This window comes from Octopus bimaculoides, chromosome 30, assembly GCF_046866305.1.
Source record: "Octopus bimaculoides isolate indiv1 chromosome 30, ASM4686630v1, whole genome shotgun sequence".
NCBI classification, from domain to species: domain Eukaryota; kingdom Metazoa; phylum Mollusca; class Cephalopoda; order Octopoda; family Octopodidae; genus Octopus; species Octopus bimaculoides.
The window spans coordinates 13,716,986-13,731,985 of record NC_142957.1 but is presented as its reverse complement, the minus strand read 5'-3'; the positions used below and the strand labels follow the sequence as shown (position 1 = coordinate 13,731,985).

General features: G+C 41.3%; 1 protein-coding gene across 3 annotated transcripts in view; it reads right to left on the bottom strand.

The window, feature by feature from the left end:
* Positions 1 to 4,424: 4,424 nt before the first annotated feature.
* The window catches only part of LOC106877142 (ubiquitin carboxyl-terminal hydrolase CYLD), a 31,533-nt gene continuing 20,957 nt past the window's right edge, over positions 4,425 to 15,000 (bottom strand). For all 3 annotated transcript variants that reach the window (XM_089345957.1, XM_089345959.1, XM_089345958.1), the window contains exons 11-15: positions 14,906 to 15,000; positions 13,941 to 14,049; positions 12,509 to 12,624; positions 9,804 to 10,029; positions 4,425 to 8,160 (exon numbers count right to left, since the gene is read on the bottom strand). The exon at positions 14,906 to 15,000 is cut by the window's right edge and continues 26 nt beyond it. In XM_089345957.1, the coding sequence (XP_089202083.1) occupies positions 7,985 to 8,160; positions 9,804 to 10,029; positions 12,509 to 12,624; positions 13,941 to 14,049; positions 14,906 to 15,000 (722 nt within the window). In that variant the 3' untranslated portion in view covers positions 4,425 to 7,984. The remainder of the gene's footprint in view (positions 8,161 to 9,803; positions 10,030 to 12,508; positions 12,625 to 13,940; positions 14,050 to 14,905) is intronic.

Here is a 15,000-nt window from a genome sequence, read left to right as displayed (position 1 = left end):
GACTGGTTTGAGCATAAAACAGGGAGACAATTTTGGCCTGATATGGCCGGTTTAAACACTAAAGGGTTAAAACGACATGGTGGTTGCTGTTCAGTGTCAGGTCAACCCTGATTGAACAAACCTGTGGAGAAAGATGTATGCCATTGATGGCAATCCCCGCTTTTATCAGATATTGTGTACATGTCTGCGTGGTCTTGCATATAATTCAGTGACCCAACCAGTGCTGGTGCCATGTAAAAAAGCATCCAGTCTCCACTGTGAAGTAGTTGGTTTTTTGGAAGGGCATCCAGCTGTAAAAAAGCCATGCCAACACTGACCTCACCTATGCTGGTGCCACGTAAAAAAGCACTCGGTCCACTCTGCAAGAGGGGGGGGTGATGTTAGGAAGGGCATCCACCTGTAAAAACCCTCCCAAAACAGATGCTGTAGCCTGGGATAGTCTTCTGCCTGGTCAGCTCCTGTCAAACAATCCAACCCATGCCAGCCTTGATGGCAGATGTTAAATGATGATGATGATGATGATGATGATGATGATATATAATTACTAAATGAATTAATATTCAAAAATATTTAGAGATAAATATTATCATTAGTAAAATGAATAATAACAACAATAATATAGGTGGCCAACAAGCTAAAGCTGATAAAAGATAAATCCAAAATTTTGTAATTATAATAATTATACATACATACATACATACATACATACATAAATATATATATATATATATATATATATATATATATATATATATATATATATATATATATATATATATATATATATAGGCGTAGGAGTGGCTGTGTGGTAAGTAGCTTGCTTACCAGCCACATGGTTCCGGGTTCAGTCCCACTGCGTGGCACCTTGGTCAAGTGTCTTCTACTATAGCCTCGGGCCGACCAAAGCCTTGTAAGTGGATTTGGTAGACGGAAACTGAAAGAAGCCCATAGTATATATGTGTATATATATATATGTGTGTATATGTTTGTGTGTCTGTGTTTGTCCTCCCACCATCGCTTGACAACCGATGCTGGTGTGTTTACGTCCCCGTAACATTAGCGGTTCGGCAAAAAGAGAGTCCGATAGAATAAGTACTAGGCTTACAAAGAATAAGTCCTGAAGGGTCGATTTGCTCGACTAAAAGGCGGTGCTCCAGCATGGCCACAGTCAAATGACTGAAACAAGTAAAAGAGCATACATATGTATGTATGTATATGTGTATATATATGTGTGTGTGTGTGTAATAGGATTGTAAAAACAACAATAACAGGAAGGACATGCTTGACAGTTTAATCCTCCATGCACGGATAGTGTTGTTATTGTAGCTGTTGTCGGTATTACTTTCACTATCGCTTTTGATTAGTTTTACTGTCATTGTTGTTGTTACTGTTGTTGTTGTTGCTGCTGCTGCTGCTGTTGTTGTTGTTGTTGTTGCTGTTGCTGTTGTTGTTGTTGCATGGTGTAATGGTTAAATACCAAAATAAGCCAGTCTTACCCCCCAGGGATTGTCATTCCACCCCCACCCCCACCCCCAAGCTTGCCAGGGAGCAAAAAACTAACTAATTACAATCATCAACCCACTCCGGCTTAAAACAATGGAGAGACTCAACAGTGATGGTCACCAAAAAACATTTTGCACGGTCTGCTTAGCTTCCTCCTGAAATCACTTCCGTTTTCTCTGCCTCCCTGCTCCTTCCACATCCCCACTCCATATCTGCCCATCACTCTATACCACCCACCACCACCACCACCACCACCACTTCCATTTCTATGCATCATCCTGATCGTCATCATCGTTGTCATCACCATCATGATCGTCGTAATTACCATCATTATTATCTTCATCAGCGTTGTCGTTGGCATCGTCGTCATCATCATCATCATCATCATCACCGTCGTCATCACTATCATCAACCGCATCATCGTCATCATCACCATCATTGCCATCATCATCATCATCATCATCATCATCATCATTACCATTGTCGTCGTCATCACCACCACGACCACCACCACCAATGCATTTGTCATTGGAAATTTCATTAGTCTTCCTCAGCTGGATTTAGTTGGACAAAATTTCATAAAATATATAGTTTTACTCTTTTACTTGTTTCAGTCTTTTGACTGCGGCCATGCTGGAGCACCGCCTTTTAGTCGGGCAAATCGACCCCAGGACTTATTCTTTGTAAGTCTCGTACTTATTCTATCGGTCTCTTTTGCCGAACCGAACCGCTAAGTTACGGGGACATAAACACACCAGCATCGGTTGTCAAGCGATGTTGGGGGGACAAACACAGACACACAAACATATACACACACATACATACGTATATATATATATATACATATATACGACGGGCTTCTTTCAGTTTCCGTCTTCCAAATCCACTCACAAGGCTTTGGTCGGCCCGAGGCTATAGTAGAAGACACTTGCCCAAGGTGCCATGCAGTGGGACTGAACCCGGGACCATGTGGTTGGTAAGCAAGCTACTTACCACACAGCCACTCCTACGCCTATATATATATATATATATATATATATATATATATATATATATATATATATATATATATATATATATATATATATATATATATATATATATATATATATATACACATAGATAGATAGATAGATACATACATACATACATACATATACACACACACACACATTCAGAGGTGGGCACCGTTAATCGAAAAGTTAACTTCGTTAATCGTTAATCCTTTAATGTTAACTTCTATTGAAAAAGGCATAACTACAGTTTAATACCCCACCGACTTTGTTGCCTCAGAACTTCCAGAAAAATGAATACTTTTTAACGAAACCTTCACCAAATAATCGCTTATATCCTGTAGATTGAATGTATGCAAAGGTTTGTTGGAAAAGTTTTCCCAAGGGATTGGGGAGAGGAGTTTAGGAAAATTAACAAGACCCAACATTTTCCCCTTTCTGGAAAATAGGTATTTTTTAATGAAATTTTATGCAAATACCTTTCAAATGGTGTAGAATACGATTACAAAGAAATTCATAGGTAAAATTTTTGGAAGGGGGTGGGGGAGTTTCTGGAAAACGGAGTTTTGCATCAGATGGCCCACATAAGTTGAAATTTCTCCCTTTTGACAGGGATTTTTTCCAATGTTTTTTTCACCAAAGTCTTCAGAATGATGGGAAGCATCTTTTCACAAAAAAAAAAAGAAAAAATTTTGGAAATTTGTTTTTCCTTCCCACCACCCGTTACCACCACAGACTGAAACAATTTCAGCCGGTTTTTTTTTTTTTTTTTTGTTTTTTTCACTCAGCCATAATGGTAAATTATGATAAATTATGATAATTTATGTTAAATTATGATAAAATATCCAAGATTTAGAATCTACACCAATATCCCTCTGAAGCATCTTCCACATGTGCAATCCATTTGAAACTCTGATCTCATGCACATATTTTGATGACCAAAATTGTAACCAAGAACTTAAATAAATAAATAAATAAATAAATAAAATACATATTCTAAATTCTTGGTAAATAATACAACAAAAAAAAAAACATAGAAAAAAGGTAAAATCCAGCAAAAAGATGGAAAGATGGAATTTGGACTTGTAAAAAGTATTTAGAGCAAGGAAACATTGGAACTTTTGTTTTCTATATCAAAAACATTTCCATTTTTTTTTTTTTTTTAATTATAGTTTCAGGCTCTTTGGGAGAATATTAAAAAGCTGTGGGCCCCTGAAACCCAAACTGTTGCAGTAACTGGTCCTGGAGCGCGATGGCTATGCAGTGTCATCCCGTTGTCAATCTTTGTCTGGCTGTCTGTCAGTCTGTCTTGCTCCCTCTCTCTCTCTCTCCTTCTTTCTCCAGTTCTCTTCACCCTCCCTCTCTTTCTTTCCCTGTCCACCTCTCTCTCTCTCTAGGCCAATCCACATCTCTTCATCTTCTCTCTGCGTCTCTTCCCCCTCTCAATCTCTCTCCATCACTTTCCTTCCCTTGTTGTCTCTCCCTCACTTTCCTTTTCTCATCATTTTTCTCTGTCCATCTCTCTCTCTTTCCCAATCTCCTCTCCCTACCCCGCTCTTTCCCAATCTCCTCTCCCTACCCCGCTCTTTCCCAATCTCCTCTCCCTACCCCTCTCTCTTTCCCAATCTCCTCTCCCTACCCCTCTCTCTTTCCCAATCTCTCTCTCTTCCAATCTCCCCCTCTCTCTTTCCCAATCTCCTCTCCCTACCCCTCTCTCTCTTTCCCAATCTCCTCCTCTCCCTACCCCCTCTCTTTCTCACTGTTTCTTCTGCCATCCTCTCTCTCTCTCCCAATCTCCTTTAATCACTGGTCAACTTACACCAGTGAATGCCTTTAATCACTGGTCAGCTTACACCATGACCGACCCAGAGCCTAAACAACAACAACAACAACAACAACATCAACAGCAACATTGTTCAATAACTTTATTATTTATTACAAAAATAATTATTTCAATTCGTCAAGCTGCGTTCATTTTGCTCGGTCGGTGACATTTGTTTGCACAGCTGAAAAAACCTTCCACAAAAAGCATAAAAATCAGAAAAGTTCAAATGGGATTAAAAAAAACAAAAAAACCCCAAAAAAACAAACAAACAATGGTTTCTGTTTATTTATATCTCGGCCTCAGAGACGAGAGAAGAGCATGAACACCTCAGAATCACGTTTTACTTGAGTATTGTCTTTTTTTCTTTTTTTTTTTTTCGTTTTTTTGTTTCTGTCAGTGGGTCCCCGGTTATACAGGTGGGGTACAGCCTTCAGGGGGTTTTATTCGAGCGAAGCTAATCCCAGCACTTATTCTCTAAGTGCGCTACTTATTGCCATTCAGTCTCCATTTGCCAGACTGCTAGGTTATGGGGATGTGAACAAACCAACACCAGGGCCAATTTTTAAGTGATGAGGGGGGGAACAAAAAACAAAATTATGAACACATGCATACATATATGTGTGTGTGTGTGTGTGTGTATACTCTTTTCTCTTTTACTTGTTTCAGTCTTTTGACTGTGGCCATGCTGGAGCACCGCCTTTTAGTTGAGCACATCGACCCCAGGACTTATTCTTTGTAAGCCTAGTACTTATTCTATCGGTCTCTTTTACCGAACTGCTAAGTTATGGGGACGTAAACACACCAGCATTGGTTGTCAAGCGATGTTGGTGGGACAAACAGACCCGCAAACATATACACACACACACACATATATATATATATATACATACACATATATATACAGAGATACATATACACATACACATATATACAAAGGACGGGGTTCTTTCAGGTTTTGATCAGCCTAAGGCTTTAGCAGAAGATAGAAGACTCAGGCCCCAAAGTATCACGCAGTGGGGCTGAACCCAGAAAGCCACCTGTGGCTGTGTGGGGGAGCGCTGATTAGGGTTTAAATGCTGGCTGTATCAGGGGATGAGATTAAACAACTAGTTTTGGCTCAAAGCCACACATGGTGCAAAATGGAATTAAGGACTTTTGGATGAGCCCTATTGTAAATATATTACTAGTGAAATGATAATATAAAGCAAAGTTACCCAGAATAATGATGGATTATCACAATATACTGTAACTTTAGAGTCAATATATATTGTCCCTTGCACATGACTGTAACTCATTTTATTGACCTTGGAATGATGTCAAGCGAAGACAGACTTAAAGGACAGGGGAAGACAGAACATGAGGGCAGATAACCAGGCACCGCTCTACCATCCAACCATCCACTGACCTGTAGTCAGAAGAGGTGTAATGATAATAATAATAATAATAATAATAATGATGATGATGATGATGATGATAACAATAATAATAATCCTTTCTACAAAAGGTACAAAGCCTGACATTTGGAGGGAGGGGACTAGTCGATTACATCGACCCCCAGTGCTTCAGTGGTACTTTTTTTTCATTGCCCCCCCCCCCCCCCCCGAAAGGATGAAAAGCAAAATTGACCTAGGTGGAAGTTGAACTCAGAACGTAAAGATGGATGGAATACAGCTAAGCATTTTACCTGGTGTGCTAATAATAATAATAATGATAATCCTTTCTACTAAAAACACAAGGCCTGAAATTTGAGGGGAGGGGGGGGGACTAATCAATCACATCAACTCCCGGGGCCTGACTAGTGCTTATTTCATCGACCCCGAAAGGTTGAAAGGCAAAGTTGACCTTGGTGGAATTTGAACTTAGAATGGTAAGCCGTACGGAATGCTGCTAAGTGTTTTGCCTGGGTGTGAGAATGATTCTGCCAGCTCACCGTCTTAATAATAATAATAATAATAATAATAATAATAATAACTGAAATACCAGGCAGTGGCTCTCATGGCTTCTGATCTTAACTGATTGGAAGTGTTATCATGTACATTATTTTGTCTTGGTATAAAAGATGGGCTACAGCAAATATTCTGCTCAATACCACAGATTTGCTAATGCCCTGATGCAGTACCAGGCAGTGGCTCTCATGGCTTCTGATCTTAACTGATTGGAAGTGTTATCATGTACATTGTTTTGTCTTGGTATAGAAGATGGCCTACAGCAAATATTCTGCTCAATACCACAGATTTGCTAATGCCCTGATGCAGTACCAGGCAGTGGCTCTCATGGCTTCTGATCTTAACTGATTGGAAGTGTTATCATGTACATTGTTTTGTCTTGGTATAGAAGATGGCCTACAGCAAATATTCTGCTCAATACCACAGATTTGCTAATGCCCTGATGCAGTACCAGGCAATGGCTCTCATGGCTTCTGATCTTAATTGATTGGAAGTGTTATCATGTACATTGTTTTGTCTTGGTATAAAAGATGGGCTACAGCAAATATTCTGCTCAATACCACAGATTTGCTAATGCCCTGATGCAGTACCAGGCAATGGCTCTCATGGCTTCTGGTCTTAATTGATTAGAAGTGTTATCATGTACATTGTTTTGTCTTGGTATAAAAGATGGGCTACAGCAAATATTCTACTCAATACCACAGATTTGCTAATGCCCTGATGCAGTACCAGGCAATGGCTCTCATGGCTTCTGGTCTTAATTGATTAGAAGTGTTATCATGTACATTGTTTTGTCTTGGTATAAAAGATGGGCTACAGCAAATATTCTGCTCAATACCACACATTTGCTTGTCAGTTGTTTGACCTTAATCAGCTGAGCATGTCCCTTGGTGGTTGACGATATGTGCATCTCTGATCACGAGCAGAAGTAGTGGGGGAGCATCATAGCCATGTGTTGAGAGGAATTCTTTGGGGTTTGAATAATTCACCTCTGGAAACATGGGTGTTTTGCTCAACATCCTTAAACAACCTTTATTTAGGGACCTTTTGAGCAGGATGGGCTACTCGACCTGAAGAAAATTCTATCTGGGCCCCACCTGTGAGGTCATGCGCTGTTTATCTTGATATGAGATCACCATGTCGCGCACATATGGTTTTGATGCATGTACCTTGTGTACCCTTATCAGACGGGTAGTCATGATGGGTATAATGGGCTTCGTATAATTGTACCCCAGTGTCACTATGATGGCATGCCCTGCTCTCTCACTCAATAATAATAATAATAATAATAATAATAATAATAATAATAATAATAATAATAATCCTTTCTACTGTAGGCACAGGACCTGAAATTTTTAGGGGAGGGGGACAGTCGATTACATTGACCTCAGTACGCAACTGGTACTTAATTTATTGATCCCGAAAGGATGAAAGACAAAGTCGACCTCAGTGAGATTTGAACTCTGAACCCGAAGGCAGATGAAATACTGCTCAGCATTTTGCCCAACGTGCTAATGATTCTGCCAGCTTGCCACAATAATAATAATAATAATAATAATAATAATAATAATAATAATAATAATAATAATAATAATAACAACAACATAAATAGTAGTAGCAGTATCAAATGTTCTGGGAAACTGTTCAGTGTGACTGTGGAAACATCAGCAGGTGCGTGTTCAGTTGAGCGTGACCTCTCACTGGAACATCATGGCCTGTGTGTTTTGGTAGAGACACATATAACTGTCGGAGAAGAGGCGGCGCTGTAGTTCCGGCTGGTCTGGATCCACGTAGTCGAGGTCACTGGTGGTGATCCACTTCTGCAGGTTGGGGCAGTAACGGACCTCTGGAATGTTGTAGCCCTCATTACAACCTGCACAGGCAGGCAAAGAAAAAAAAAAATAAGGTTACTGAAAACAATGATGCTTGTGATGATGATGATGATGATGATGATGGTGGTGGTGGTGATGATGATGGTGGTGGTGATGATGGTGGTGGCGGTGGTGATGATGGTGGTGGTGGTGGTGATGATGATGGTGGTGGTGGTGATAATGGTGGTGGCGGTGGTGATGGTAGTGGTGGTGGTGATGATGGTGGTGGTGATAATGGTGGTGGTGGTGATGATGGTGGTGGTGGTGGTGATGGTAGTGGTGGTGGTGATGATGGTGGTGGTGGTGATGATGGTGGTGGTGGTGGTGATAATGGTGGTGGCGGTGGTGATGATGGTGGTGGTGATGATGGTGGTGGTGGTGATGATGGTGGTGGCGGTGGTGATGATGGTGGTGGTGGTGGTGATGATGATGGTGGTGGTGGTGATGATGGTGGTGGTGATGATGATGGTGGTGGTGGTGATGATGGTGGTATTGTAGGTGGTGGTGGTGGTAGTGGTGGTGGTGATAATGGTGGTGGTGATAATGGGTGGTGGCGGTGGTAGTGGTGGTGGTGATAATGGTGGTGGTGATAATGGTGGTGGCGGTGGTGATGATGATGGTGGTGGTGGTGATGGTGGTGGTGGTGGTGGTGATAATGGTGGTGGCGGTGGTGATGATGGTGGCGGTGGTGATGATGGTGGTGGTGGTGGTGATGGTGGTGGTGGTGGTGATGGTGGTGGTGGTGATGATGGTGGTGGTGGTGGTGATGGTGGTGGTGGTGGTGATGATGGTGGTGGTGGTGATGATGGTGGTGGTGGTGGTGGTGATGGTGGTGGTGGTGATGATGATGATGGTGGTGGTGGTGATGATGGTGGTGGTGGTGATGATGGTGGTGGTGGTGGTGATGGTGGTGGTGGTGGTGATGGTGATGGTGGTGATGGTGGCGGTGGTGGCGGTGGTGGTGATGGTGGTGGTGATGATGGTGGTGGTGGTGGTGGCGGTGGTAGTAGTGGTGGTGATGAGAAAGGTCATGGTAGTGACTGACAATGATGATGGTAATGATGATGTTGCTGATGAAATTGACAATGATGATGATGATGATGATGATGAGGAAGATTATAGTTGTGATGATGTTGATGATGATTACGGTGGTGATGATGATGATGATGATGGCGATGGTGGTGATGATAAGTGATGGTGGTGGTGATGATGATGATGATGATGACGATGGTGGGGATAATGAGTGGGGGTGGTGATGGCAGCAATTATGAAGATGGTGGTGGAAATGATAACGATGACGACGATGATGATATGGTGGTGGGATGGTGGTCATGGTGATATTAATGCAGATGACTATGATGGTGATAGTGGTGATGATGATGATGATTGGGGGTGGGAGTGGTTGTGACAATGGTGATGACGACGACGACGATGACGACGACGATTACGTTGGTGTTGAACAGAGACACAATAGCATCATCCATCACCACCACCACCACTGCCCCATATAGACAGACTGATAGATAGAGAGAGAGGTGGAGAGAGAGATAGATAGATAGAGAGAGAGAGAGAGAGAGAGAGAGAGAGAGAGAGGGGGGTGTCCACCACAACTACCACCACCATTAAACCCTTCTTCGTTCCTTACCTTCTCTGTCTGCCATGGAATCATAAAAGACCCATTTCGGTTCTTTCCCTTCGTTACTGTTTTTAACGAACGATACGTAATGACTAGTTTCAATGCAGATCACAGCAAACAGCTCCATCTTCTCGCGTGGTATGATCGGGATCTGTTGGCTGTGGGTGTGCTCACAGAAGTATTTATGTTCTCTTAATTTGGTCCTCTTGTGTTCTCTGCGCTTCTGTTTGTGGTTCTGGAAGAGGAAGAGGTGTGAGAGGAGGAGGAAGAGGTGTGAGAGGAGGAGGAGGACGTGTGTGTGTGAATGAGAGATAGATAGAGAGAGGAGAGAGCGGAGAGAAGAGACGGGCTTCTTTCAGTGTCCGTCTACCAAATCCACTCACAAGGCTTTGGTTGGCCTGAGGCGAGAGTAGAAGACACTTGCCCAAGGTGCCATGCAATGGGACTGAACTTGGAGCCATATGGTTGGGAAGCAACCTTCGGATCTTTTTTAAAACGGGGGCCACATTTTTCATTAACGAAACACTTTGAAACTTGGAACACTGGTAAAATGTGTCATATAAAACATCTTTTTCTCTTAGTCTTCTTAAAAAAAAAAGAAATCCATAAATTATTCCATGTTAAAGTTGTCGTATTTCTGTAATTTCAACCAATCACTGACGTCCATTCAGCCGATATACATTAAGTGCCGACTACATAAACAAACGATTCTGAAACAATTAACCCTAACCCTAACCCTAACTCTGGGGTTAGGGTTAGGGTTAGGATTAGGGTTAGGGTTAGGGTTAAAGCAAATTTAAAATGAAAAAAGCAAATAAAACGAAGAATCGTTTGTTTATGTAGTCGGCACTTAATGTATATCGGCTGAGAGGACGTCAGTGATTGGTTGAAATTATCGAAATAAGACAATTTTTTACATGAAATAAATTCGAATACAAAAATATTTTTCTGTTCTATAACACAAAATAGATAAGTATACGAAGTTTGAAAGTCTTTCGGTACCAAAAGCACTACGTAAAACATTAATGAAAAATGTGGCCCCCGTTTTAAAAAAGATCCCAACCTTCTTATTTCTTTTATTTCTTTGTTGCCCACAAGGGGGCTAAACATAGAGGGGACAAACAAGGACAGACAAAGGTATTAAGTCGATTACATCGACTCCAGTGCGTAACTGGTACTTATTTAATCGACCCCGAAAGGATGAAAGGCAAAGTCGACCTCGGCGGAATTTGAACTCAGAACGTACCGACAGACGAAATACCGCTAAGCATTTCGCCCGGCGAGCTAACGTTTGTGCCAGCTCGCTGCCTTCATACCACACAGCAATGCCTGTCTACCAAATTGTACAAGGTCTACGTTGGTCTGGGGCTGTAGTAGAAGATATGTGTTCAAGGTGTCACACGGGGGCACTGAACCTGGAACCATGTGGATGGGAAGTATACTTCTTACCACACGGCCCTTCACTCTTATAAACTTTTACCATTCCCCCAGAGGGCTGGTTTCTAACAGGAAATTATTGGCCTAATAAAGCGACCCTGAACAAATACATTCCCAAAATTGTGTACACAGCTGTTGGTGGTAGTAGCATCAAAATAATAAATAAACACTTTTTATGAATGTCAAATTGACATCAACGTGAACTAGGGAAGGGACTTAACTCCATGTGTTTGATATAAATGAAGGGGTGATAAATCTGCTCAAGTGCCGGTGCCAGTGTCTGGCTGGTAAGATTCCGCAAATAATCTGGTGTTATCTACCCCAGGGGTTTTCAAACTTTTTGACTTGCGGACCCCTTTATATTTCAGGCTTTACCTTAGGGACCCCCCTTATAAATGCTTATGAAATTTATACATAAATATTTGCTTAAAATAACATATATTTTGACATTTATCTATTTAACAGTATTTAACAAAATAGGTTTATTGTCAATTAAAAGATTTCGATTAAAAAACATATATAAAATCAAATTGCCCATAAAAAGTATTTGCTGTCCACGGACCCCCTGTGGTCCGCGGACCACAGTTTGAAAACCCCTGATCTACTCCATACCACAGCAAAAAAAGACTGTGATGAAAAAGAAATATTTTTCATCTTTATTAGGATAAATAACATAAACAAATTGTGTCTATCCAGTCAAGACACTTGATGAAGGCTGGAGGGTATATAATCTGAAACGTTGTGTTAACATCAAACAAGATGAGGACAAATATCCGTCAAATGTAAATAATCTACAAGCTGTGTCCATCTACCCAATCAACGTCAACACACTATGTCTATCTCTCTCAGTCAACATCTACACTGTCTTCCCAATTTTCGGTACATTCATAAGTCTATCCTGTCAACATAACCAGACTGTCTGTCTACATATTTCAGACTGCTTGTATGATGAAAGATATGTGATGGGATGAGGATATTTTCGAGAAGGAATGCAGAGTCATAAAGTTAAGCCACATCATCATCGTTTAACGTCCGCTTTCCATGCTAGCATGGGTTGGACGATTTGACTGAGGACTGGTGAACCAGATTGCTACACCAGGCTCCAATCTGATTTGGCAGAGCTTCTACAGCTGGATGCCCTTCCTAACACCAACCACTCAGAGAGTGTAGTGGGTGCTTTTACGTGTCACCCGCACGAAGGCCAGTCAGGCGGTACTGGCAACGGCCACGCTCAAAATGGCATATTTTATGTGCCATGAAAAACAATAAAAACTTACCAATTCGTCACAGGTGTCACAGAAAGCTATTGTGTAGAGGTCTTCTCCGTGTACTTTGTAACACTCTTTACATTCCTTAGTCGCTAGTTTACCGCATATAACACACTCCCGTGGACCTTGAATAGATTGAGGAAGACAAAAAAAAAGACAAAGAAATTAATACTACACTATACTGAGAAATCATTAGAAAATGAAATCTATTCTGGAGTTAATATCATCTCAGGTGTCTGCTGACAAAACACAGTCAGTCGACTTACCGTGTTTTGTCAGAAAATGGATATTTGAATTTAAGATCGTTGCCAGTGCTGATGGACTGGCCCGTATGCAGGTGGTACGTAAAATCGTTACCAACATCGCCTCTCTGGCACGTGAAAAGACATTCGAGCAAGATCGTTGCCAGTGCCGCTGGACTGGCTCCTGTGCAGGTGGCCCGGAAAAAACACCATTTCGAGCAGATCAGATCAGATTGGAGCCTGGTGTAGCCATCCGGTTTCACCAGTCCTCAGTCAAATCGTCCAACCCATGCTAGCATGGAAAGCGGACGTTAAACGATGATGATGATGATATATATATATATATTTGTGTGTATTCTTTCACCACATCTTTCTCTCACTCTTTCTTCCAGTTTCTGTTGTACCTGTATTTCAAAGGGGCCAGCCTTGTTACACTCTGTGTCATGCTAAATCTCCCCAAGAACTACGTTAAGGGTACACATGTCTGTGAAGCGCTCAGCCACTTGCACGTTAATTTCACGAGCAGGCTGTTTCGTTGATCGGATCAACTGGAACCCTCGTCGTCATAACTGACACAGTGCCACGATTATATATACACACACACGCATATATATATATATATATATATATATATATATATATACATACATATATATAATATACATATATATATATAATATTCCAGGGTGTGACAAGTTTAAAAAGAAGCCATGTCTAGCCATGTAGAACAAAATATTGAAAGGTATGTCTGAGAGTAGATAAAGATATTTAATCTGTACTCATTTAATCCGATGACAAAATATATTGTTTCATTTATGTCTCATCAGGAACTATGTATGTGTGTGTGTGTGTGTGTGTGTGTGTCATTGTACCTGCATTTGAATCTCTCCTCACATCAGTGCATGAGAACTGGTGTTAGTTTGTTTATGTCCCAGTAACACAGAGGTTTAGCCAAAAAAAAAAAAAAAAAGAAGACTGATAGAGTAAGTACTGAACATAAAAGAAACAAATGCTGGGGTTGATCTCTTTGATTTAAACCCTTCAAAGTGGTGCCCCAGCAAGGCCCTGTCCAATGACTGAAATAAGTAAAAAACAAAAGATAAAAGATTTAAGACAAAATTTAAAGAATTAGTGAGATATGTGACCTAGCTGCTACTTCTAGCATGTCAAGCAACCACCTAGAGGCGATTGATACCTACCTTTTTCCAAGACATTTGTAACATCCAACTGTAGACTGGGAACAATTTTTTTGTACATCTTGTAGTCTTTGCCAAATCTTGGCATCTGAAGAATCAAACAAGATGGCACCTGGAAAAGGAAACAAAAAAAAAACATTATTGTTAATGTTAGGTACAGGCATGGCCATGTGGTAAGAAGCTTGCTTCCTAACCACATGGTTCCAGGTTCAGCCCCACTGTATGGAACTTTGGGCAAGTGTCTATTATAGCTCTGGGCTAACCAAAGCCTTCTGGGTAGACTTGGTAGACGGAAACTGAAAGAAGCCTGTCATATATATATATCATCTTCATCATCATCATCATCGTTTAACGTCTGCTTTCCATGCTAGCATGGGTTGGACGATTTGACTGAGGACTGGTGCAACCGAATGGCTACACCAGACTCCAATCTAATTTGGCAGAGTTTCTACAGCTGGATGCCCTTCCTAACGCCAACCACTCAGAGAGTGTAGTGGGTGCTTTTACGTGTCACCCGCACGAAAACGGCCACGCTCGAAATGGTGTCTTTTATGTGCCACCCGTACAAGAGCCAGTCCAGGGGCATATATATATATATATATATATATATATATACGACAGGCTTCTTTCAGTTTCCGTCTACCAAGTCTACCCAGAAGCAAGCTTCTTACCAAAGAGCCAAGCCTGTGAAAGACTAAGATAACAATTGTTCTTCTGGTAACACTGTATCTCATTAGTCAGTACTTGCTCAGGTTGTCCCAGGCAAACCGCTGAGCAGTGTCCTGGTCTGTTCCCATCTCTGCGAGATATTTCCTCATCCACAGTAACCATCAGACATGTGACCGGCCAACACAAGCCATCACCTCAGCTGGATACTCGGAGAAACGAATACATAACAACCAAAACTGAAAACTAAGGATGAATACAAAATACTGCAGCAGAACCGTAAATAAAACTTCAACTCTCACCTTTGATAACTTGATATTGGACTCCAGGAAGGACATTTCGAACAGCTGTTGAATTGTCGGTAATTCCAGGTTTTCGTCTCTTTCAATAAAAAGCT